This window comes from Daphnia magna, linkage group LG8 (assembly GCF_020631705.1).
Source record: "Daphnia magna isolate NIES linkage group LG8, ASM2063170v1.1, whole genome shotgun sequence".
Classification (NCBI taxonomy): Eukaryota; Metazoa; Arthropoda; class Branchiopoda; order Diplostraca; family Daphniidae; genus Daphnia; species Daphnia magna.
The window spans coordinates 6,950,070-6,977,528 of NC_059189.1; the positions used below are offsets into that span (position 1 = coordinate 6,950,070).

At 34.4% G+C, this 27,459-nt stretch overlaps 4 protein-coding genes across 4 annotated transcripts; all 4 read left to right on the top strand.

Moving 5' to 3' along the window:
- Positions 1–398: 398 nt before the first annotated feature.
- Positions 399–2,672, top strand: LOC116923328 (the record flags this gene model as incomplete). The annotated part of the gene is made up of 6 exons (XM_045177971.1): positions 399–535; positions 665–809; positions 909–1,058; positions 1,819–1,825; positions 2,305–2,497; positions 2,600–2,672. Coding segments are annotated over exons 1-6 (630 nt in total), but the record flags the coding sequence as incomplete, so codon positions are not given.
- Positions 2,673–18,224: 15,552 nt separating this feature from the next.
- Positions 18,225–19,319, top strand: LOC116928659. Its single transcript, XM_032935755.1, has 2 exons — positions 18,225–18,690; positions 18,766–19,319. The coding sequence occupies exons 1-2, from the start codon at positions 18,225–18,227 to the stop codon at positions 19,317–19,319; spliced, it is 1,020 nt and encodes a 339-aa protein (XP_032791646.1).
- Positions 19,320–19,352: 33 nt separating this feature from the next.
- On the top strand, positions 19,353–20,524 carry LOC116928660. The gene is made up of 3 exons (XM_045177972.1): positions 19,353–19,466; positions 19,518–20,232; positions 20,289–20,524. Exons 1-3 carry the CDS (start codon positions 19,353–19,355, stop codon positions 20,522–20,524), a joined length of 1,065 nt encoding a protein of 354 aa, XP_045033907.1.
- A 2,714-nt stretch (positions 20,525–23,238) lies between these two features.
- LOC123475368 lies at positions 23,239–27,459 on the top strand. Its single transcript, XM_045177973.1, has 4 exons — positions 23,239–24,764; positions 24,832–25,484; positions 25,579–26,582; positions 26,728–27,459. The coding sequence occupies exons 1-4, from the start codon at positions 23,239–23,241 to the stop codon at positions 27,457–27,459; spliced, it is 3,915 nt and encodes a 1,304-aa protein (XP_045033908.1).

Sequence of the window (27,459 nt, forward strand, 5' to 3'; positions counted from 1 at the left end):
CGTTTACTGAAAGACAGTGCAGTGGGACTTTTCATTTCCATCAAGCTTTGATAAAGGTATTTGCTTTAGCTACCATGAGTTATCTTTGACATTGGCCTTCTTTTTAAATCATAACCATTGTAGGTTGTGCACTTGTGCTTCTTTAACAGCTGTGGTCTTGGCAACTGTTCCTTGAATCGCACAAGTATTATTGCTGCAAGACTCATTGTCTTTTCTAGTCTAACTACGTTTACTGAAAGACAGTGCAGTGGGACTTTTCATTTCCATCAAGCTTTGATAAAAGTATTTGCTTTAGCTACCATGAGTTATCTTTGACATTGGCCTTCTTTTTAAATCATAATCATTGTAGGTTGTGCACTTGTGCTTCCTTAACAGCTGTGGTATTGGCCACTGTTCCTTGAATCGCACAAGTATTATTGCTGCAAGACTCATTGTCCTTTCTAGTCTAACTACGTTTACTGAATATCTTTAGGATGTCAGACTGTGGCTCCCTAGAAAATGTGGACCCTAACGAGAGCATTTCTGGAAATAATAGGTAGGACAATTGTAAACAATGGTCTGTTGTACTTAGCGTAGAATAAAGTTATTTTTTTCACGGTACTGTCGTCATTTACTTTATATTAGATCCACATAACACTTTTTCTATGATTTGTAACATTTATAGTTCTAATGAGAAAAAACTTGAGCTGCCAAGTGAATTCTTCGAACTGTTGGGAGACGCAGAAGGCAAAAAAGCCCGGATGTACAGGTGCTTATTTGAAGGATGTAAAATGAAGTTTAAGAAGGACGGCACTCAAAAACCACTGATAGTCTTCAACGATACTAGATTTAACGCCAAAAGACACTATTTGGTAGGTAGTAATTTTTATATTTAAGTTCACGTAAATAATTGAAAACATAATCTTTAGTCTCATGATCCCAACAATTCGCTTGGTCATAAAGAAAAATGGAGAAAAGCTGTGGACACATTGAAAGAAAGTTCCGATACTCATCATATAACTACTAGACCATCTGTCCAGCGTATTTCCTCTCAAACACACTTAGATAATTGGGTTATGGTAATAAATACATTTAATTACAAACAAAACATTTTTCAGTAGTTGAATTTTTCTTATAGAATTTTCTGATCGTGGACGTTTTGCCTATGCATGTTGTCGATAAGGCGACAAACATTTAAACTTAAAACACTGGTTTCAAGTTTAGCACCACATTTGCAATTGCGTGGAAGAACCTTCTTCACAAACATGTTAGAAACAAAATATGAAGAGAGGAAACTCCAACTGGAAGCTGCATTGTCGCGTTGCACAGATTCAGCTACAACTGTTGATGCGTGGACGTGTAGGAGGAGGTCTTACCTCGGGGAAACAATACACTGGTTTAGCAATGACAGCTTGAAGAGAAAAAGTGCATGCCTTGCAACTCGGCGTATTGTTGGTCGCCATACATTTGACGTCTTATGCAAAATTATAGAATCCGTGCATGAGGAATTCCAAGTTAAGGACAAGTTACGCGGTGCAACAACCGATAATGGATCTAATTTCATTAAGTGCTTCAGATAAAAAGGTGCTACTTCATCACTCCTAGACTACGATTCTATGATGCAAGAAGAAGAAGACGCATATCTTGGTATTGAATCTGACGTCGAGGAGATGCTCTACTTTGAAATAGGAGAAATCCTGGACGATCCTGTAGTGAAGATGCTGTAACACTTTTTTGAAAGTGCCCTTTTGCCCGAGACTGTTACCTTGCCAGTTCACCGGCGCTGCGCTTGCCACCTTTTAAGCATCGTTTCCAAAGTTGACGTCCAAAAAAATCAAGATTTTACGTTCCAGCAATTACGAATGAGTGCCATGGAAAAACTTCAAAAAATTTGGAACAAGCAAAATTCAAGCTTGTTGAATTCAAACACTATTTTTCGTCACTTTGGTAGACTCCTGGTTTTAAAAAACGACACCCGTTGGAATTCGAAATACTCTGCCATCTGCAGTTTTGTTCGATTTCTTAGAAAAAAAAACCGTGGGATGAAAAAATTATTTGAAGAATTTGGCATAAATCGTATTACTCCAAATGAAGAACAGTATCTCAAAGAATTTGTTAAAGTTATGAAATCTGTAGCAGAAGCGCTTGACATCCTTCAAGCTGAAAAAAATGCGGGAATGGGTTTTTTATTGCCCACTATTTCAGTTTTAAAAAATAATTTGAAGCTTCTGAAAGATGTTGCCTCAATTATTTATTGTCAGCCCCTTATCACCAGCCTGTTGGATGCCATCCACTTTCGGTATTCTGTTTACTGTTTTATTGAAGTCCATTGTAATAACTATGCTTATTTTCTCAGGTTTGAGAAAATGTTCTCTGATAACGAGTTGCGATTGGCTACAATTTCCAATCCCATGTTCAAGCTGTCGTGGCTGGAAAGCGAGGATGATATTAGGCGTGCCAAATCGTTGCTCAAGTGTGAATATCAACGTTTACAGGGCGTTATGGAGATGTCAGATTCGTAAGTCATTCAAGTTAGATATAGTCATCATAGTTATATAGTCATTATAGTTAAATATAAATGGAATGCAAAAGTAATTATCATTCGAAAGGTGTTTTATAGCTCAGAGGAAAGCAGCGATGGGACATCGTCGTCTCGTTCCGACCCTAGTCCACCCAAACGAGCAAAAAAGGACTTCTTCTCATCCAAAAAAAAAATGAAATAAACAACAAACAGAGGATGAAGTGGAAAAATATTTAAAATTTTGCAATAATTTGGAACAGTTGGAGGATTACCCCACAATGTCAGTAATTTACAAGTAAGTTCCCAGTATTATATTCATTGGTATAGAAAAGTTAAATAATAGTAATATAGTCAAATAAGTAATTTGGTATTTAGTCAAATGGGTAATATGGTATCTGGTTAAATAAGTAATATAGATCTAGTCAAAAAAGTAATATAGTATCCAGTCAAATAAGTAATATAATACCTAGTCAAATGAGTAATATGGTATGTAGTCAAATATGTAATAACGTATCTAGAATCTAGTCAAATATGTAATATAGTATCTAGTCAAATGGATAAAATAGTTGCTAATCAAATGAGTAATGTAGTGTCTAGTCAAATAGTATATAGTCAAATGAGTAATACAGTATCTAGTAAAAAAATAATGAAGTATCTAGTCAGAAGATAGTATAAAGTAAAATGAGTAATGTAGAATATTGTCAAATAATAAAATATTATATGAATTTTTCCAGGCGTTATAACGTAACACTTCCATCTTCCGCAGCAGTTGAGAGGCTCTTCAGCCAGGGTGGACTAATTTACTCACCCAAGCGCTTAAAATTAACTGACCAACATTTCGAGATGTTGTTGTTTTTAAAAATAAATTCTTCTGTATTTAACGAATGGTAATCATCAAGCAGTATTCTAACTCAATTTTATATTTGAAATAAAGTAAACTAAATCCACGACATGTAAATAAATTGATTTGTACCACATTTCTGAACTATATTGTACTAAAACATAAAAAAGTTACAGGTTAACAAAAATTTTACTGTTTTCTCTATTCTTAAAAAAAACACTGCATCATGAATCAGTGTGAATGATGCACACTAGATGTCGCCCGGAAATGATCGGAAAAAAAGATCGGAAAAATTTGATCGGCGATCCGATCAAACAGAGATTGATGGGATCAACCGATCCCATCAATCTCTAATGATCGAATCGCCAATCAAGATAAAAAAATTGATCGGAGAGGAAAGTCTGCTTGTATTCAATGTGAATACACTGTGATACCATGAGTTTTTAATTCTATATGTAAACATGATCAAATATACAAGAATTCAATGTGAATACAAAGTGATGCCATGAGTTTATACTTCTACATGTAAACAGAATCAAATATACTTGTATTCAATTTGAATACACTGTCATATTATGAGTTTATACTTCTACATGTTAACAGAATCAAAAATACTTGTATTCAATGTGAATACACTGTGATACCATGAGTTTTTACTTCTATATATAAACAGGATCAAATATACTTGTATTCAATGTGAATACACTGTGATACCAGAAGTTTTTTCTTCTATTTGTAAACAGGATCAAATATACTTGTATTCAATGTGAATACACTGTTATGTTATGAGTTTATATTTCTACATGTAAACAGAATCAAATATACTAGTATTCAATGTGAATACACTGTGATACCATGAGTTTTTACTTCTATATGTAAACAAGTTCAAATATACTGGTATTCAATGTACATACAACTGTGGTATTATGAGTTTATACTTCTATACGTAAACAAAATCAAATATACTTGTATTCAACTCGAATACACTGTGATACCATGACTTTTTACTTCTATATGTAAACAGGATAAAACATACTTGTATTCAATGTGAATACACTGTGATACCATGAATTTATACTTCTACATGTAAACAGAATCAAATATACTTGTATTCAATGTGAATCAACTGTTATATTAGGAGTTTATACTTCTACATGTAAACAAAATCAAATATACTTGTATTCAATGTGAATACACTGTGATACCATGACTTTTTACTTCTATTTGTTAACAGGATTTAATATACTTGTATTCTATGTGAATACACTGTCATACCAAGAGTTTTTACTTCTACATGTAAACAGAATAAAATATACTTGTATTCAATGTGAATACTTTGTTATATTATGAGTTTATTCTTTTACATGTAAGCAGAATCAAATATACTTGTATTTAATGTGAATACACAGTGATATTGTGAGTTTATACTTCTACATGTAAACAGAATCAAATATACTTGTATTCAATGTGAATACACTGTGATATGAAGAGTTTTTACTTCTACATGTAAAAAGGATCAAATATACTTGTATTCATTGTGAACACACTGTGATACCATGAGTTTTTCTTCTATATGTAAACAGAATCAAATATACTTGTATTCAATGTGAATACACTGTGATATTATGAGTTTATACTTCTACATGTAAACAGGATCAAATATACTTGTATTCAATGTGAATACACTGTGATACCATAAGTATTTACTTCCATATGTAACAGGATCAAATATACTTGTATTCAATGTGAATACACTGTGATACCATGAGTTTTTACTTCTATATGTAAACAGGATCAAATATACTTGTATTCAATGTGAATACACTGTTATATTTTGAGTTTATACTTCTACGTGTAAAGAGAATCAAATATAGTTGTATTCAATGTGAAGACACTGTGATATTATGAGTTTATACTTCTACATGTAAACAGAATCAAATATACTTGTATTCAATGTGAATAAACTGTGATACCATGAGTTTTTACTTATACATGTTATCAGGATAAAACATACTTGTATTCAATGTGAATACACTGTGATACCATGAATTTATACTTCTACATGTAAACAGAATCAAATATACTTGTATTCAATGTGAATCCACTGTTATATTAGGAGTTTATACTTCTACATGTAAACAAAATCAAATATACTTGTATTCAATGTGAATACACTGTGATACCATGACTTTTTACTTCTATTTGTAAACAGGATTTAATATACTTGTATTCTATGGGAATACACTGTCATACCAAGAGTTTTTACTTCTACATGTAAACAGAATAAAATATACTTGTATTCAATGTGAATACTTTGTTATATTATGAGTTTATTCTTTTACATGTAAGCAGAATCAAATATACTTGTATTTAATGTGAATACACAGTGATATTGTGAGTTTATACTTCTACATGTAAACAGAATCAAATATACTTGTATTCAATGTGAATACACTGTGATATGAAGATTTTTTACTTCTACATGTAAAAAGGATCAAATATACTTGTATTTATTGTGAATACACTGTGATACCATGAGTTTTTCTTCTATATGTAAACAGAATCAAATATACTTGTATTCAATGTGAATACACTGTGATATTATGAGTTTATACTTCTACATGTAAACAGGATCAAATATACTTGTATTCAATGTGAATACACTGTGATACCATAAGTATTTACTTCCATATGTAACAGGATCAAATATACTTGTATTCAATGTGAATACACTGTGATACCATGAGTTTTTACTTCTATATGTAAACAGGATCAAATATACTTGTATTTAATGTGAATACACTGTGATATTATGAGTATATACTTCTACATGTAAACAGAATCAAATATACTTGTATTCAATGTGAATACACTGTGATACCATGAGTTTCTACTTCTATATGTAAACAGGATCAAATATACTTGTATTCAATGTGAATACACTGCGATACCATGAATTTATACTTGTATATGTAAACAGGATCAAATATACTTGTATTCAATGTGAATACACTGTAATACTATGATTTTTTACTTCTGTATGTAAACAGGATCAAATATACTTGTATTCAATGTGAATACACTGTGAAACCATATGTTTTTACTTCTATGTGAAAACAGCTTCAAATATACTTGAATTTAATGTGAATACAATGTGATACCATGAGTTTTTACTTCTATATGTAAAATGAATCAAATATACTTGTATTTAATTTGAATACACTGTGATATTATGAGTTTATACTTTTACATGTGAACGACATCAAAAATACTTGTATTCAATATGAATACACTGTGATACCATAAGTTTTTACTTCTATATGTAAACAGCATCAAATATACTTGAATTCAATATGAATACTCTCTGACACTATGAGTTTTTACTTCTATATGTAAACAGAATCTAATATACTTGTATTCAAGGTGAATACACTGTGATACCATGAGTTTATACTTCTACATGTAAACAAAATCAAATATACTTGCATACAATGTGAATACATTGTTATATTATGAGTTTATACTTCTACATGTAAACGGAATCAAATATACTTGTATTCAATGTGAATACACTGTTATACCATGAGTTTTTACTTCTATATTGAAACAGGATCAAATATATTTGTATTCAATGTGAATAAACTGTTATACCATGAGTTTTTACTTCTATATGTAAACAGGATCAAATATACTTGTATTTAATGTGAATACACTGTTATACCATGAGTTTATTCTTCTACATGTAAACAGAATCAAATATACTTGTATTCAATGTGGATACACTGTTATACCATGAGTTTATACTTCTATATGTAAACAGGATCAAATATACTTGTATTCAATGTGAATACACTGTTATACCATGAGTTTTTACTTCTATATGTAAACAGGATCAAATATACCTGTATTCAATGTAAATACACTGTGAACCCATGAGTTTTATCTTCTATATGTAAACAGGATCAAATATACTTGTATTCAATGTGAATACATTGTGATACCATGAGTTTTTACTTCTATATGTAAACAGGATCAAATATACTTGTATTCAATGTGAATACACTGTGATACCATGAGTTTTTACTTCTATATGTAAACAGGATAAATTATACTTGCATTCAATGTGAATACACTATTATATTATGAGTTTATACTTCTACATGTAAACAGAATAAAAAATACTTGTATTCAATGTGAATACACTGTTATACAATCAGTTTTTACTTCTATATATAAACAGGATCAAATATACCTGTATTCAATGTGAATACACATTTATATTATGAGTTTATATTGCTACATGTAAACAGAATCAAATATACTTGTATTCAATGTGAATACAATGTTATACCATGAGTTTTTACTTCTATATGTAAACAGGATCAAATATACTTGTATTCAATGTGAATACACTGTTATATTATGATTTTATACTTATACATGTAAACAGAATCAAATATACTTGTATTCACTGTGAATACACTGTTATATCATGAGTTTATACTTCTATATGTAAACAGGATCAAACATACTTGTATTCAATGTGAATACACTGTTATATTATGAGTTTATACTTCTACATGTAAACAGAATCAAATATACTTGTATTCAATGTGAATACACTGTAATTCCATGACTTTTCACTTCTATATGTAAACAGGATCAAATATACTTGAATTCAATGTGAATACACTGTGATATTATGAGTTTATACTTCTATATGTAAACAGAATCAAATATACTTGCATTCAATGTGAATACAGTGTGATACCACGAGTTTTTACTTCTCTATGTAAACAGGATCAAATATACTTGTATTCAATGTGAATACACTGTGTTACCATGAGTTTATAATTCTACATGTAAACAGAATCGAATATACTTGAATTCAATGTGAATACACTGTAATACCATGATTTTATACTTCTATATGTAAAAATGATCATATATATTGTTGTATTCAATGTGAATACAGTGTTATACCATAAGTTTTTACTTCTTTATTTAAACAGGATCAAATATACTTGTATTGAATGTGAATCCACTGTGATACCATGAGTTTTTATTTCTATATGTAAACAGGATCAAATAAACTTGTATTCAATTTGAATACACTGTGGTACCATGAATTATAACTTCTACATGTAAACAGAATCAAATATACTTGTATTCAACGTGAATACACTCTGATTCAATGAGTTTTTACTTCTATATGTAAACAGCTTCAAATTTACTTGAATTCAATGTGAATACACTGTGATACCATTAGTTTATACTTCTATATGTAAAAAGAATCACATACATTGTTGTATTCAATGTGAATACACTGTGATACCATGAGTTTTTACCTCTTTATGTAAAGAGGATCTAATATACTTGTATTCAATGTGAATACACTGTTTCACCAGGAGTTTATACTTCTACATGTAAACGGAATCAAATATACTTGTATTCAATGTGAATACACTGTGATATTATGAGTTTATACTTCTAAATGTAAACAGAATCAAATATACTTGTATTCAATGTGAATACACTGTGATACCATGAGTTTTTACTTCTATATGTAAACAGCTTTAAATTTACTTGAATTCAATGTGAATACACTGTGATACCATTAGTTTATACTTCTATATGTAATAAGGATCACATATAATGTTGTATTTAATGTGAATACACTGTGATAATATGAGTTTTTAATTCTACACGTAAACAGAATCAAATATACTTGTATTGAATGTTAATACACTGTTACATTATGGGTTTATAATTCTTCATGTTAACAGAATCAAATATACTTGAATTCAATGTGAATACACTGTGATACCATAAGTTTATACTTCTATATGTAAAAAGGATCACATATATTGTTTTATTTAAAGTGAATACACTGTAATACCATTAGTATTTACTTCTTTATGTAAACAGGATCAAATATATTTTTATTCAATGTAAATATACTGTGATACCATAAGTTTATACTTCTTCATGTAAACAGAATGAAATATACTTGTATTCAATGTGAATACACTGTGATACCATGAGTTTTTTCTTCTATATGTAAACAGCTTAAATATACTTGATTTCAATGTGAATACACTGTGATACCATTAGTTTTTACTTCTAAATGTAAACAGGATTAAATATACTTGCATTCAATGTGAATACACTGTGATGCCATGAGTTTTTACTTCTATATGTAAAAATGATCCCATATATTGTTGTATTCAATGTGAATACACTGTGATACCATGAGTTTTTACTTCTTTATCTAAACAGGATCAAATATACTTGTATTCAATGTGAATACACTGTTATATTACGAGTTTACACTTCTAAATGTAGACAGAATCAAATATACTTGTATTCAATGTGAATACACTGTGACACCATGAGTTTATACTTCTATATGTAAAAAGGATCACATATATTGTTTTATTTAATGTGAATACACTGTGATACCACGAGTTTTTACTTCTTTATGTAAACAGGATCAAATATACTTGAATTCAATGCAAATACACTGTGATACCATAAGTTTATACTTCTACATGTAAACAGAATCAAATATACTTGTATTCAATGTGAATACACTGTAATGCCATGACTTTTTACTTCTATATGTAAACAGGATCAAATATAATTGAATTCAATGTGAATACATTGTGTATGTAAACAGAATGAAATATACTTGTATTCAATGTGAATACACTGTGATACCATGAGTTTTTCCTTCTATATGTAAACAGGATCAAATATACTTGTATTCATTGTGAATACACTGTAATGCCATGACTTCTTACTTCTATATGTAAACAGGATCAAAAATACTTCTATACAGTATATTCAATGTGAATACACTGTTATATTATGAGTTTATACTTCTACATGTAAACAGAATCAAATATACTTGTATTCAATGTGAATACACTGCGATACCATGAGATTTTACTTCTATATGTAAACAGGATCAAATATACTTGTATTAAATGTGAATACACTGTGTTACCATGAGTTTATACTTCTACATGTAAACAGAATCAAATATATTTGTATTGAATATGAATAAATTGTGATACTATGAGTTTTTACTTCTACATGTAAACAGAATCAAATATACTTGTATTCAACGTGAATACACTCTGATTCAATGAGTTTTTACTTCTATATGTAAACAGCTTCAAATTTACTTGAATTCAATGTGAATACACTGTGATACCATTAGTTTATACTTCTATATGTAAAAAGAATCACATACATTGTTGTATTCAATGTGAATACACTGTGATACCATGAGTTTTTACCTCTTTATGTAAAGAGGATCTAATATACTTGTATTCAATGTGAATACACTGTTTCACCAGGAGTTTATACTTCTACATGTAAACGGAATCAAATATACTTGTATTCAATGTGAATACACTGTGATATTATGAGTTTATACTTCTAAATGTAAACAGAATCAAATATACTTGTATTCAATGTGAATACACTGTGATACCATGAGTTTTTACTTCTATATGTAAACAGCTTTAAATTTACTTGAATTCAATGTGAATACACTGTGATACCATTAGTTTATACTTCTATATGTAATAAGGATCACATATAATGTTGTATTTAATGTGAATACACTGTGATAATATGAGTTTTTAATTCTACACGTAAACAGAATCAAATATACTTGTATTGAATGTTAATACACTGTTACATTATGGGTTTATAATTCTTCATGTTAACAGAATCAAATATACTTGAATTCAATGTGAATACACTGTGATACCATAAGTTTATACTTCTATATGTAAAAAGGATCACATATATTGTTTTATTTAAAGTGAATACACTGTAATACCATTAGTATTTACTTCTTTATGTAAACAGGATCAAATATATTTTTATTCAATGTAAATATACTGTGATACCATAAGTTTATACTTCTTCATGTAAACAGAATGAAATATACTTGTATTCAATGTGAATACACTGTGATACCATGAGTTTTTTCTTCTATATGTAAACAGCTTAAATATACTTGATTTCAATGTGAATACACTGTGATACCATTAGTTTTTACTTCTATATGTAAACAGGATTAAATATACTTGCATTCAATGTGAATACACTGTGATGCCATGAGTTTTTACTTCTATATGTAAAAATGATCCCATATATTGTTGTATTCAATGTGAATACACTGTGATACCATGAGTTTTTACTTCTTTATCTAAACAGGATCAAATATACTTGTATTCAATGTGAATACACTGTTATATTACGAGTTTACACTTCTAAATGTAGACAGAATCAAATATACTTGTATTCAATGTGAATACACTGTGACACCATGAGTTTATACTTCTATATGTAAAAAGGATCACATATATTGTTTTATTTAATGTGAATACACTGTGATACCACGAGTTTTTACTTCTTTATGTAAACAGGATCAAATATACTTGAATTCAATGCAAATACACTGTGATACCATAAGTTTATACTTCTACATGTAAACAGAATCAAATATACTTGTATTCAATGTGAATACACTGTAATGCCATGACTTTTTACTTCTATATGTAAACAGGATCAAATATAATTGAATTCAATGTGAATACATTGTGTATGTAAACAGAATGAAATATACTTGTATTCAATGTGAATACACTGTGATACCATGAGTTTTTCCTTCTATATGTAAACAGGATCAAATATACTTGTATTCATTGTGAATACACTGTAATGCCATGACTTCTTACTTCTATATGTAAACAGGATCAAAAATACTTCTATACAGTATATTCAATGTGAATACACTGTTATATTATGAGTTTATACTTCTACATGTAAACAGAATCAAATATACTTGTATTCAATGTGAATACACTGCGATACCATGAGATTTTACTTCTATATGTAAACAGGATCAAATATACTTGTATTAAATGTGAATACACTGTGTTACCATGAGTTTATACTTCTACATGTAAACAGAATCAAATATATTTGTATTGAATATGAATAAATTGTGATACTATGAGTTTTTACTTCTATATGTAAACAGGATCAAATAGACTTGTAATCAATGTGAATACACTATTATATTATGAATTTATACTTCTTCCTGTAAACAGAATCAAATATACTTGTAGTAAATGTGAATACACTGTGATACCATTAGTTTTTACTTCTATATGTAAACAGCTTCAAATATACTTAAATTCAATGTGAATACACTGTGACACCATGAGTTTATACTTCTATATTTAAAAAGGATCATATATATTTTTGTATTGAATGTGAATACACTGTGATACCATGAGTTATTACTTCTTTATGTAAACAGGATCAAATATACTTGTATTCAATGTGAATACACTGTGATACCATAAGTTTATACTTCTACATGTAAACAGAATCAAATATACTTGTATTCAATGTAAATACACGGTAACACCATGACTTTTTACTTCTACAGTACCCGCAAAAAGTGTCCGAACGCGGGCCTTGTTTTGGACTTTTTTACATTGAGTCTTACGGCGGCGGGTACCTAGCGCGGACCGGGAAATCGGGCTCAAATATGTCAGCAAAGCAATTAAATTTTACAGTTTTGCTGACAAAATAACAAGCTATAGGGTACTAATTTTTTAATTTTTTTTCTAATAGGATTTGTTGACCAGCATGCTGGTCAACAAATAAACGAACACTGCCCCTAATTTCTATAGCGTCTTATGGCACCATGCCCTATTTATAGATATTTATTTCGTATGTAAGGAATCATTATGTACATAATACAATTATTCCGTTACATAAAGAACTCTTTCGTTAATATTCTATGTTAATGGCTATAGTGTAATATCAATATTTAATTAAGGAGAATTTTTTTAAACAGGGAAGGTCATATCTTGTTACCCGACAAAACTAGTTTAATTTTTTTCCTCAAGACTCACTCAAGACTCAATGTAAAAAAGTCCAAAACAAGGCCCGCGTTCGGACACTTTTTGCGGGTACTGTATATATAAACAGGATAAAATATACTTGAATTCAAAGTTAATACACTGTGTACGTAAACAGAATCAAATATACTTGTATTCAATGTGAATACACCGTGATACTATGAATTTTTACTTCTATATGTAAACAGGATCAAATTTACTTGTATTCAATGTGAATACACGGTGATAACATGGGTTTTAACTTCTAAACGTAAACAGAATCAAATATACTTGTATTCAATGTGAATACACTGTGTTACCATGAGTTTATACTTCTACATGTTAACAAGATCAAATATACTTGAATTCAATGTGAATACACTGTGATACCCTGAGTTTTTAATTCTACATGTAAACAGAATCAAATAGACTTATATTCAATGTGAATACACTGTGATACCATGAGTTTTTACTTCTATATGTAAACAGGACCAAATATACTTGTATTCAATGTGCATACACTGTGATACCATGAGTTTTTACTTCTATATGTAAACAGGATCAAATATATTTGTATTCAATGTAAATACACTTTGACACCATGAGTTTTTACTTCAACATGTAAACAGAATCAAATATACTTGTATTCAATGTAAACTATTCTATATGTAAACAGGATCAAATATACTTGAATTCAATGTGAATACAATGTGATACCATGAGTTTATACATCTTTATTTAAACAGGATTAAATATACTTGTATTCAATGTGAATACACTATGATACCATGAGTTTATACTTCTACATGTAAACAGAATCAAATGTACTTGTATTCAATGTGAATGTACTATGATACTATGAGTTTTTACTTCTATATGTAAACAGGATCCAATATACTTGTATTCAATGTGAATACACTGTGATATTATGAGTTTATACTTCTATATGTAACAGAATCAAATATACTTGTATTCAATGTGAATAAACTGTTATACCATGAGTTTTTACTTCTATATGTAAACAACTTCAAATATATTTGAATTAAATGTGAATACACTGTGATACCATGAGTTTATACTTCTATATGTAAAAAGGATCACATTTATTGTTGTATTTAATGTGAATACACTGTGATACCACGAGTTTTTACTTCCTTATGTATACAGGATCAAATATACTTGAATTCAATGTGAATACACTGTGTATGTAAACAGAATGAAATAAACTTGTATTCAATGTGAATACACTGTGATACTATAAGTTTTTACTTCTGTATGTAAACAGGATCAAATATACTTGTATTCAATGTGAATACACTGTGATACTATGAGTTTTTACTTCTATATGTAAACAGAATCAAATATACTTGTATTCAAGGTGAATACACTGTGATACCATGAGTTTTTACTTCTATATGTAAACAGGATCAAATATACAAATAATTGTATTCAATGTGAATACAGTGTGATACCATGAGTTTTTCCTTCTATATGTAAACAGGATCAAAAATACTTGTATTCAAAGTGAATACACTGTTATATTATGAGTTTATACTTCTACATGTAATAAGAATCAAATATACTTGTATTCAATTCGAATACACTGTGATACCATGAGTTTTTACTTCTTTTTGTAAAGAGGATCAAATATACTTGTATTTTGTGAATACACTGTTATACCATGACTTAATACTTCTACATGTAAATAGAATCAAATATACTTGTATTCAAAGTCAATACACTGTGATACTATGAGTTTTTACTTCTATATGTAAACAGGACCAAATATACTTGTATTCAATGTGCATACACTGTGATACCATGAGTTTTTACTTCTATATGTAAACAGGATCAAATATATTTGTATTCAATGTAAATACACTTTGACACCATGAGTTTTTACTTCAACATGTAAACAGAATCAAATATACTTGTATTCAATGTAAACTATTCTATATGTAAACAGGATCAAATATACTTGAATTCAATGTGAATACAATGTGATACCATGAGTTTATACATCTTTATTTAAACAGGATTAAATATACTTGTATTCAATGTGAATACACTATGATACCATGAGTTTATACTTCTACATGTAAACAGAATCAAATGTACTTGTATTCAATGTGAATGTACTATGATACTATAAGTTTTTACTTCTATATGTAAACAGGATCCAATATACTTGTATTCAATGTGAATACACTGTGATATTATGAGTTTATACTTCTATATGTAACAGAATCAAATATACTTGTATTCAATGTGAATAAACTGTTATACCATGAGTTTTTACTTCTATATGTAAACAACTTCAAATATACTTGAATTAAATGTGAATACACTGTGATACCATGAGTTTATACTTCTATATGTAAAAAGGATCACATTTATTGTTGTATTTAATGTGAATACACTGTGATACCACGAGTTTTTACTTCCTTATGTATACAGGATCAAATATACTTGAATTCAATGTGAATACACTGTGTATGTAAACAGAATGAAATAAACTTGTATTCAATGTGAATACACTGTGATACTATAAGTTTTTACTTCTGTATGTAAACAGGATCAAATATACTTGTATTCAATGTGAATACACTGTGATACTATGAGTTTTTACTTCTATATGTAAACAGAATCAAATATACTTGTATTCAAGGTGAATACACTGTGATACCATGAGTTTTTAATTCTATATGTAAACAGGATCAAATATACAAATAATTGTATTCAATGTGAATACACTGTGATACCATGAGTTTTTACTTCTATATGTAAATAGGATCAAAAATACTTGTATTCAATGTGAATACACTGTTATATTATGAGTTTATACTTCTACATGTAATAAGAATCAAATATACTTGTATTCAATTTGAATACACTGTGATACCATGAGTTTTTACTTCTTTATGTAAAGAGGATCAAATATACTTGTATTTTGTGAATACACTGTTATACCATGACTTAATACTTCTACATGTAAACAGAATCAAATATACTTGTATTCAAAGTCAATACACTGTGATACTATGAGTTTTTACTTCTATATGTAAACAGGATCAAATATACTTGTATTCAAGGTGAATACACTCTGATACCATGAGTTTTTAATTCTACATGTAAACAGAATCAAATGTACTTGTATTCAATGTGAATACACTGTTATATTATGAGTTTCTAGTTCTACATGTAAACAGAATCAAATATACTTGTATTCAATGTGAATACACTGTGTTACCATGAGTTTATATTTCTACATGTAAACAGAATCAAATATACTTGTATTCAATGTGAATAAACAGTGATACTATGAGTTCTTACTTCTATATGTAAACGAGATCAAATATACTTTTATTCGATGTGAATACACTGTTATATTATGGGTTTTTACTTCTTCATGTAAACAGAATGAAATATACTTGTATTTAATGTAAATACACTGTGATACCATTAGTTTTTAATTCTATATGTAAACAGCTTCAAGTATACTTGAATCCAATGTGAATACACTGTGATACCATGAGTTTATACTTCTATATGTAAAAAGGATCACATATATTGTTGTATTGAATGTGAATACACTGTGATACCATGAGTTTTTCTTCTTTATGTAAACAGGATCAAATATACTTGTATTCAATGTGAATACACTGTGATACCATAAGTTTATACTTCTACATGTAAACAGAATCAAATATACTTGTATTTAATGTGAATACTCTGTAATACCATGACTTTTTACTTCTATATGTAAACAGGATCAAATATACTTGAATTCAATGTGAATACACTGTGTACGTAAACAGAATCAAATATACTTTTATTCGATGTTAATACACTGTGATACTATAAGTTTTTACTTCTGTATGTAAAGAGGATCACATATACTTGTATTCAATGTGAATACACTGTGATACCATGAATTTTTACTTCTATATGTAAACAGGATAAAATATATTTCTATTCAATGTAAATACAGTTTGACACCATGAGTTTTTACTTCTACATGTAAACAGGATCAAATATACTTGAATTCAATGTGAATACACTGTGATAACATGGGTTTTAACTTCTACACGTAAACAGAATCAAATATACTTGTATTCAATGTGAATACACTGTGATACCATGAGTTTATACTTCACATGTAAACAGAATCAAATATACTTGAATTCAATGTGAATACACTCTGTATGTTAACAGAATCAAATATACCTGTTTTCAATGTGAATACACTGTGATACCATGAGTTTTTACTTATATATGTAAACAGGATCAAATATACTTGAATTCAATTTGAATACACTGTGTATGTAAACAGAATCAAATATACTTGTATTCAATGCGAATACACTGTAATTCTATAATTTTTTATTTCTATATGTAACCAGGAACAAATATACTTGTATTTAATGTGAATACACTGTCATACCATGAGTTTTTACTTCTATATGTAAACAGGATCAAATATACTTTAATTCAATGTGAATACACTGTTATACCATGAGTTTATACTTCTACATGTAAACAGAATCATATATTCTCTTATTCAATGTGAATATACTGTGATACCATGAGTTTTTACTTCTACATGTAAACAGAATCAAATATACTTGTATTCAATGTGAATACACTGTGATACCATGAGTTTTCATTTCTATATTTAAACAGGATCAAATATACTTGAATTCAATGTGAATACACTGTGTATGTAAACAGAAGCAAATATACTTGTATTCAACTTGCTGCTTGCTTCATTGAAAAGTTGTCTCGTGATCTCCCAACTTCACGAGGAAGCCACTACATCCCGCATTTTGCTATTCAAAAGGATTCCAAAACTACTCTTATCCGCATCGTGTATGACTGCTCCAGTAGAACACGATCTGGAGCGAGTCTCAATGACTGTCTCCTGACTGGGCCGCTCCTTCAGAATGACATGATTTATATGCTCCTTGGATTTCGTACCCACCGTATTGGTCTTTCTGCAGACGTCGAAAAAGCCTTTCACAAGATACAACTTCACAAAGCTGACCGTGACTTTGTGCGCTTCCTTTGGCTAAGGGACGACAAGGATGCTGGATCCGACTTTGACATTTACCGTTTCAAAGTAATTCCGTACGGAGCTAGTAGCAGTCCGTTTATCCTCAACTCGGTCATCAAGAAGCATCTTCAAGGGTTTTCAACCCCAGTCAGTGTTGACATTGAATCACACATCTACGTGGACAACCTGATTTCGGGTTGTGAAACTATAACTGAAGCTTTCAACTACTATACAGAGTCTCGTTCCATATTTGCAGCAGCCTCGTTGTCTCTACAGTCATGGGCATTTTACGATCCCTCACTCAACAAGCAGGCAACACTCGACGGCATCACAGATATTTCACCTCTCACCAAAACTCTCGGTTTATTATGAAACCGTTCAACTGACATTTTAGAGCTGCCAGTCGTAGATCTTTCACCATTCTGTTTGCCTACAGCTACAAAGCGAGATCTTCTTCGAGGAATATCGTCAATCTACGATCCGCTCCGATTCATTTCTCCACTTTCAATACCAGCTCGAATCCTCATTCAGGAAATCTGGAAGGAAAAGCTCGACTGGGACGACCACTTACCTCCTCCATTCTCGGATAGATGGATCCTCCTTGCTAGTTCACTCGCCAACGCTAGCCCGAAGATTTCCCGTTCCTATTTTGAAACAAAAAATCGCGTTCATTCTCTCCATGTCTTCGTTGACGCTAGCCAACAAGCGTATGGTGCCGTTGCTTATCTTCTGGATGGTGATCACAGCTCATTTGTCATGTCGAAAGCCAGAGTTGCACCATTGAAAGGCAACGGCCCGCAGCTGACTCTTCCTCAACCAGAACTAATGGCGGCCGTCATCGGTACCCTCCTCGCAAGCTCAATCATCAATGCCTTTAAAAAACTCGCCATTTCTCTATCAGTCACCATGTGGTCAGATAGCCAAATTGTACTGTACTGGCTCTCCAAGAGTGATCGCATCAAGAATCGCTTCATTTCCAATCGCGTCTAAACTATTCTGAACTTCAACCGACTCTACTCGGTAATGTGCCAATATTGCCCAACTGCGTCCAATCCCGCCGATCTGTTAACAAGAGGCGTAACCCTGCAACAACTGAAAACTTCTTCCATCTGGATCAGTGGACCATCGTGGCTAACTGTTCGTTAAAATTGGCTGCAGTGGAACGTCTCAAACCTCAATTCTACAAAGGTGCTTCATTTGGTGGAAATCTCAGCTAAAGCAGCACCAGCTCGTCTTCCTTTAGTGATTGATGTTTCAACCGTCATGAAAATCAATCGTTTCAAATGGTCTTCTCTGAGAAGAACCACGGCCCTTTTGTTCTGTCAGTTGAGAAATTTCCGTCTTAAAAAAGAATGGATTCGAAGTCTTCTTACAGCAAAAGAACTCCTACATGCAGAACTCCAATGGATTCGCTCATTTCAATTCCATTTTCTTTCTGCCGAACTTGAGTATCTTCGCGGTGACAAAAATAGACGCCGCCCGCCATTAGTGACTCAACTGGACCTCTATCTGGACGAGAACTTGGTAATCCGGTGCCGAGGTCGTTTGCTCAACGCCGATATTTCCAGGGCGGCGCAGAATCCTGTTCTCTTACCGAAGAACACTGATCTCACACGTCTCATAATTCGATACTACCACGAACGATCACTTCATTCGGGAATCAGCATCGCGATTTGTCATATTCGTCGACGTTTTTGGATTCCTTCCATCAGACCACAAGTGAAAGCTATCGTCCTTCTATACACAACCTGCCGCCGGGTGAATGGACCTCCTTACAGAGCTCCCAATCCAGCTAAACTACCCAGCTTTCGCGTCCGTGGGGACAAAGCCTTCGCCGTAACTGGAATTGACTTTGCTGGACCCTTCCCCATCCGCGCTATCCTGACCAGCAAGAGTCAAAGGCGTATATTTGCCTTTTTGCTTGTACTCCGTTCCGCACTTTCCATCATGAACTGACAGAAGACCTCACTACAGCTAACTTTCTATTAGCCTTCCAAAGCTTCAATTCGCATCATTTCCAACCGAGAATTGTAATTTCGGATAACGCAACTACCTTTGAATGGGACATCACATGCAACAAACGACCCGAACTTCGTGTCAAAATCGGCGATGTTGTTCTGGTGCACAACGAAGGTCCAAGGATCGACTGGAAGCTAGCCGTCGTCGAAGAACTTATTGCCAGCCCTGACGGCTAAGTCCACGCCGCCTTTATCCGCACAGCCGGAGGGAAAACAAACCGCCCGATCTCCAAATTGTACCCCTTGGAAGTAACAGAAACAATGGAAGTCTCTCTGACTCCTCAAACTGAATCCGCATCCAGCGCTCAAGAATTTCTCCCCGTCCCAAACGTAGGGTGGAAACTGACGCGAAGAAACGCATCCGGATCATGGCGAAAGAATAGGAAAACTCTCGGGCCGGGAGTAGGTCGGAAATGATTGCCCTCCCAATTATTGCCATGTCCCAACGTTGCACCCTTGCCCCTCCCCTTTGTGGTTCACCCCCTTCTGTTCGGGGAAGAAAAAGGGTGCTTTTTTGTTTGAACTTAGAAGGAGAACAGTGGTCGCTCAAAGAGCGCTCTTGGCCCCTTCCTTTTTCTCTAAAAAAGGTCTGTACTTGTTTTTTCTTGCAATATACTGATTGAGACTACAAGACAGAGTCCTAATTCTCCACATGTCGCAACCTGTCGCTCCCTTTTTTGTACTTTTCACCTCGTGTTCGCGTGTAATACATAGCAGCGTGGCCTTTTGCCACTGAGTTAACCACTTCCCGACTTCGTTTATTTCGGTGGTTAACATTTTGGTGCATCGACCGGGAATTTCATCGTTCGTGTTCATCTTCGCCATCGCCTGTCCATCCACGTGGTAATTCATCCCTGGGTATCCCGACTCATCATTTTGAACACTTCAACAGGACGTAAGCATTCGTTATCTGGCAGTTTTATCCGACCTATGGTGGTTGGTCAATTCTTGTCAGTATTTGCATATTTCGTCCTATTTACCATCGTAGATACCTTTTCAGGGCCGTCGATTGGTAATTTTCGGTGTCCACCACACATTTTCAATCGTCGATACCTTTACAGGGCCGTCGATTGATCATATCGTTTTCGTGTGTGCACATTTTCAATCGTCGATACCTTTACAGGGCCGTCGATTGTTAATTCCGTTTTCGCCCATCTTTCATATTTTCAATCGTCGATACCTTTACAGAGCCGTCGATTGTTAATTCCGTTTTCGCCCATCTTTCAAATTTTCAATCATCGATACCTTTACAGGGCCGTCGGTTGTTAATTTTCATCCGTCATATTTTTAATCGTCGATACTTTTACAGGGCCGTCGATTGTTAATTCCGTTTTCGCCCGTCTTTCATATTTTGAATCGTCGATACCTTTACAGGGCCGTCGATTGTTAATTTTCGTCCGTCTCGTACATTCTTAATCGTCGATACTTTTACAAGACCATCGATTGAAAATTGCATTTTCTTCCGTCTCGTACATTTTCAATCGTCGATACCTTTACAGGGCCGTCGATTGATAATTGCCTTTTCGTCCATCTCGTTCATTTTCAATCGTCAATACCTTTACAGGGCCGTCGATTGATAGCTGCCTTTTCGTCCGTCTCGTACATTCTCAATCGTCGATACCTTTACAGGGCCGTCGATTGATAATTACTTTTTCATCTGTCTTGTTCATTCTCAATCGTCAATACTTTTACAGGGCCGTAGATTGATAATACACTTCATCCGTTTTGTGTACTGTTTATCGTCGATACCTTCTCAGGGCAATCGATTATACAGTGGTGATTCGCAGAAGAATCTTTAAGGTACCGAAAACCTATTTACCTAGCGAAATTGCTCAACCACGGACACATGACGGCAGCACAACTAGTATGCCAGATATTAGCATTCCGGGTCATCGTAACAGAAATGACACTGGAGTTGGCAGTCAAAGTGGATCATCACATTCCAGAAGTCAAACGTCCCGTACACCAGAAGAAAGAATTCCAGCAATCGAAGCGGCACGTGTCGAAAGAGACACATTGTTCGCTTTTCTTGAGAAACAGTATTGCGAAATTGAACAACTGGTGAACAACCGTGGTCGTCGTTCCATATTAAAACACCTGAAGACACAAATCCATAGCCACTTGGAGCAAGTGCGAGATGCCCATTTCTTGTACAATCAAAGATTATGGGAAGCTAAAAAGCCGATGACAGATGCCTATACTTATATTATAGGCATAGAAATTCATGTCCGAGGAGCATCGCAATAGTTGAATCATTACCTTTGTGATCGACGTGACTCGCCAGTTTCTACTGTCAGTCGTGCTACTCTTAGCCATGGTAATGAAGACTCTTTCGTTACGGCTGATGAATATCGTTACAATCAGCAACCGCAAACGCATGATCGAGTGCTAGGGCGTCCAATGGACAGGACTATCAATCGATATAGATTCGATACCTCTCGACCTGTATCAACGATTGGGAGCCCGCCCACGTCTGAGTATAATCCTAGACCATTAGAGCAATCGGAGAGAGTTGGTCCACCACCTCCTTTAATGCCATCGTTCAGCAGTTATGATTGGATTAACAGGCGTATCTCTCCACCAAGGGAAGCTTCAGCGGGATTCAGCCCAAATTGGCTAATGAAGGCGTTACCACAGATAAAGATTACACCATTCAATGGCGATCCAAAGGAATGACCAAATTTTATCTCTTCGTTTAGGGACATGATCCATAATGTGGCACCATCGGACGCTCAACGCTATGCTTTCTTAAAGCAGTTGCTCACTACAGAAGTTCGTTCCTACATAGCCGAATACTTGGACAATCCGTCCACTTATTATGATGCCTTAGTAGAACTGAAAAGGCGATTTGGTCAACTACAATTGGTTGCTCGGAGCCATTTGATGGCTCTATGAATCTTCCATCGATCCGAGATGATGATTCAGAGGCACTAGCCAAGCTCAACCGAACTCTTCATGGAGCCATGCATGCCCTGAGGACCGGCGGATATAAGCAAGACTTGGAACCGGGAATGACTTTAGACCACGTCGTCTCTCGTTTACCTCCGCCAATGAGAAGTAGCTGGGGCGTGAAAGTGTATCGGATGACTCCAACACGAGCTACTCTCAAGGATCTAGCAAAATGGATAGACGAGATTGTGATGGGTGAATTGATGACCAGGTCGTCTACTCATAGATCACCAGCTCCACAGAAGGAAAAGAAGGCGGGAGGTGCTAAGCCTTCCACCAAACCAACTCCTCTCTTTGATAAAGGTCCTGTTGTCTTTCACACCTCCACATATTTACCAGTCAAGAAACCGCAGCCAAGTAACCCCTCTGAAAATCATTCGTCATTGCCATTGCCAAAGAGAAGTGTTCTCAAGAAATGCCTTTATTGTGATAACGCGCATTCGATAAAAACCTGTTCCACATTTAGGGATCTAGATGTGACAGCTAGAGTGGAGTGGGTGAAGGAGAAACGACTATGTTTTACGTGTCTGATCGGAACACATCGGGGAACTGAGTGCCCCACCGAAGTCGTCTGCAATATTGGGAACTGTAATCAGCGACACCATCCCTTATTGCACGGAGCGCCTCGAGTTTATCCCGTGAATACTTCAGCAACTAGAAACACAGTCCAATCATCATCAAAGTCGTCCGATAGTCGCGCAATGACCATTAAAAAGAGGGATACGGTCATCAACACTTCCCTAGCTATCGTTCCCGTGTTACTTCAAGCTAACGGAGTGGAAATAGAAACTTTCGTTTGTCTAGATCCAGGAGCAACCGTTAACTTAATTCGAGAGGATGTAGCTAAACAGCTTATATGCAAAGGGAATGCAAAAAATGTATCCTTTGGGTCGTTTCACGGTCAAGACCCTCAATTTCAATCCACTACGGTTAGTCTGACCGTTAAGGCTCGTGACAGAACCTTCGAAGCTGATTTAAAGCAGGTTTCTACTGTACCCATTCAGTACTTAAAGTTACCATGCCCACCGAAGGAGTTAATGGAGATTCGAGGTCGTTACCCTCATCTCAAAGACGTGAAACTGGTTGATGTTGGAGAACCAACCATCCTAATTGGAGCAGGAAACCAATGGCTGCACCTACGTCTCGATAAAAAACTACCTCCTGTCGGAACCGACACCCCCTTTTGTTTATTGACGCCATTTTGTTGGACTTGCCTTGGTTATTTAACAGTAGGAACGCAGCAACATGCTTCAGCGGTTTGTCGTTCAAACAAACCATTGCTGGCGGTGCAAAAACTCTGCTACAGTGTACAAGAATTGCCGACGGAAGCGCTACTTTTGCGTCAAGTTGAGAAATTGCGGGAAACGGAAAGCTTTCCAACAGTAACTCCCGCTAAACCGTTAGAATCAGACGAGGATAAATTGGCGAGAAAGAAATTGGAAGCAACTATTCAATTCAACGGACCCAAGTATGAAGTGGGACTACCATGGATTTCAGGATCACCATGATATTGCACTACCCGATAATTACAACAGTGCATTGTGTCGACTTTTTCCTATTGAAAATAAATTCGCAAACAATTCAAACTTTGCTGAGAGATACAAAGCCGTGATCGATGACTATGTGGCAAAGGGATTCGCTCGGCCTCTCAAAGAAAGTGAATTGAGGGGCACCTTTGGGAGAAATTGGTACCTTCCCCATAATGGAATTGTAAATCATCGGAAACCCGAAAAGGTTACAGTGGTTTTCGATGCTTCGGCCAAGTATCAAGGAGTTGCACTCAACGAAATACTGTTAAAGGGTCCTAACCTTATCAATTACATAGGTGTTACCCTTCTACTATTTAGAGAAAGGCCGGTGTCCCTATCTGGGGATATTCAACAAATGTTTCTTCAAGTTGGCTTGAAGAAAGAAGATCGCTCCACCCTACGATTTTTATGGCGTTCACCTGGCTCTCGAAAAAAACCCACCGTATATGAGAGGCAGCGACCAATCTTTGGATCGATTTTATCCCCTTTCATCTGCTCAAAAGTGCTCCGACAGATTGCTGACCTACATCGTGAAGAATTTCCTGAAGCTGCTGAAAAGGTCTACAAGAACTTCTATGTGGATTACCTTCTGGATATTTTTTACACCGAAGATGAGGCTAGTCGAGTAGTCAAAGATTCTACAGCATTGCTAAAAAAGAGTGGATTTCATCTAAATCAATGGCTCTCTTCATCTCGACGGGTATTGTCTCGCATTCAGTGATCATAATCAACCTCGCCTGAATTTGGATCTAGATGATTTACCTACGGAGAGAACCTTAGGCGTTTTATATGACAACGAAAGTGACAGCTTCGTCTTTGATGTTAAAACTGACGTTGAAGCAAGGACTAAGCGTCGGATCTTGAGTAGAGTGTCTACCTTGTATGACCCACTGGATTTTTTATCACCAGTGATCCTTAGCGCTAAAAGAATTCTACAAGAATTGTGGCTTGTCGGGGTTGACTGGGATGACCCAATTCCCGAAGTTTTTCAACACCAGTGGAACAAGTGGACTACTAGTCTTAACCATTTCAAAGCGTTCAAGATCCCGCGAGCTCTAACTTCTTCCAGCGACATGAAAGACATTCAGCTGCACGCTTTTTGCGATGCATCCACCGTTGGGTTTGGTTCTGTGGTGTATCTACGAGTAACCTATCGCAAAAATATCCTCGCCGTAAATTTCGTTACGTCCCGCGTGGCACCACTTTGTCCGCTTACTGTTCTAAAATTAGAACTCCAAGGAGCAATTGTGGCACTACGCCTTGTGAAATTCGTTCAATCAACCCTTCGTATTGCAATTAACCAAATCGTCTATTTGTCTGACTCTCAAACTGTCCTTCAGTGGATAGCCTCAAAGACTTGTCGCGCAGCAAATGAGTGCAGCACAGGACTTTTGCCTGGTGAGATGATGGAAAATTTTCGTTGGGTGCATGGCCCAGCCTGCTTGCAGCAAGAAGAAAACGCCTGGCCGATAACCATCAAACTTCCCGAAACTTCTGTAGAAGACCAAGAGGTATCAGCCACCAACTGGGTTGGGCTCGTTTACGGCCCCGCTCCAGAAAATAGACTCCACTCACTTTTGGAACGAAATTCCAACTATGATTTAGTGATGCGAGTTGTTTCCTGGATTCTTCATTTTATTTCCAACTCGAAATTGAAATTACCGGATCGTGACAAATCGCGCATTGGTGTAAAATGCTTACAGCGCGCTGCTGATCATTCCATCAAATCTGCGCCATTTGAGATATATTCCGATGGTGTAAAATGCTTACAGCGCGCTGCTGATCATTCCATCAAATCAGCGCAATTTGAGATATATTCCGAGGAAATCGAGACCTTAAAGAATAAAAGGCCATTAAAATTCGAGTTCAACACTGATAACTTTATCGCCATTTCTGGATCAGGAAGGAATACTGCGAGTAGGAGGTCGCTTGAATTACGCCCTTCTTTCGTTCGATGTCAATCACCCAAAATTCCTTCCTCATGATCATCCAATCACGCGTTTAATCGTCATGAGAGAGCATGACCTACTGTTTCATCCAACTCCAGAAAGACTACTCATTTCAATAAGGTCAGAATATTGGATCATTAAAGGACGAGTGGCTATTAAGAAGTATCTGCACAAGTGCTTCATTTGCAAACGTCATAGAGCTACCCCCTGCATTTCTTTAATGGCCCCGCTTCCGCGTCATCGACTTATTCCGTTCCAGCGTCCCTTTACTCATGTGGGATTGGACTATTTCGGCCCATGCAACATCACCATTTATCGCCGCAAAGTAAAACGATATGTTTTGCTGATAACCTGTCTCAATACTAGAGCGGTACACTTGGAAGTTGCAGCCTCACTTGACTTATCATCTTTTTTGGTCGCCTTTGCTTCGTTCAGCGCCCAAAGAGGTCATCCGTTAGTCGTGTATAGCGATAATGGAACTCAAATTGTTGCTCGGGACAAGGCAATCCAACAAGGCATCGAGCGTCTCAATGAGAAAAATATCGTTGGTCAAATTATGAAACAAAAAAATCAAATGGCATTTCTCACCACCATTAGCGCCACACTTCGGAGGAGCTTGGGAAAGTCTTGTGAAATCGGCAAAGGTGGCTCTGGAAGCCATCGTGGAATCGCGTCTGCTCACTGA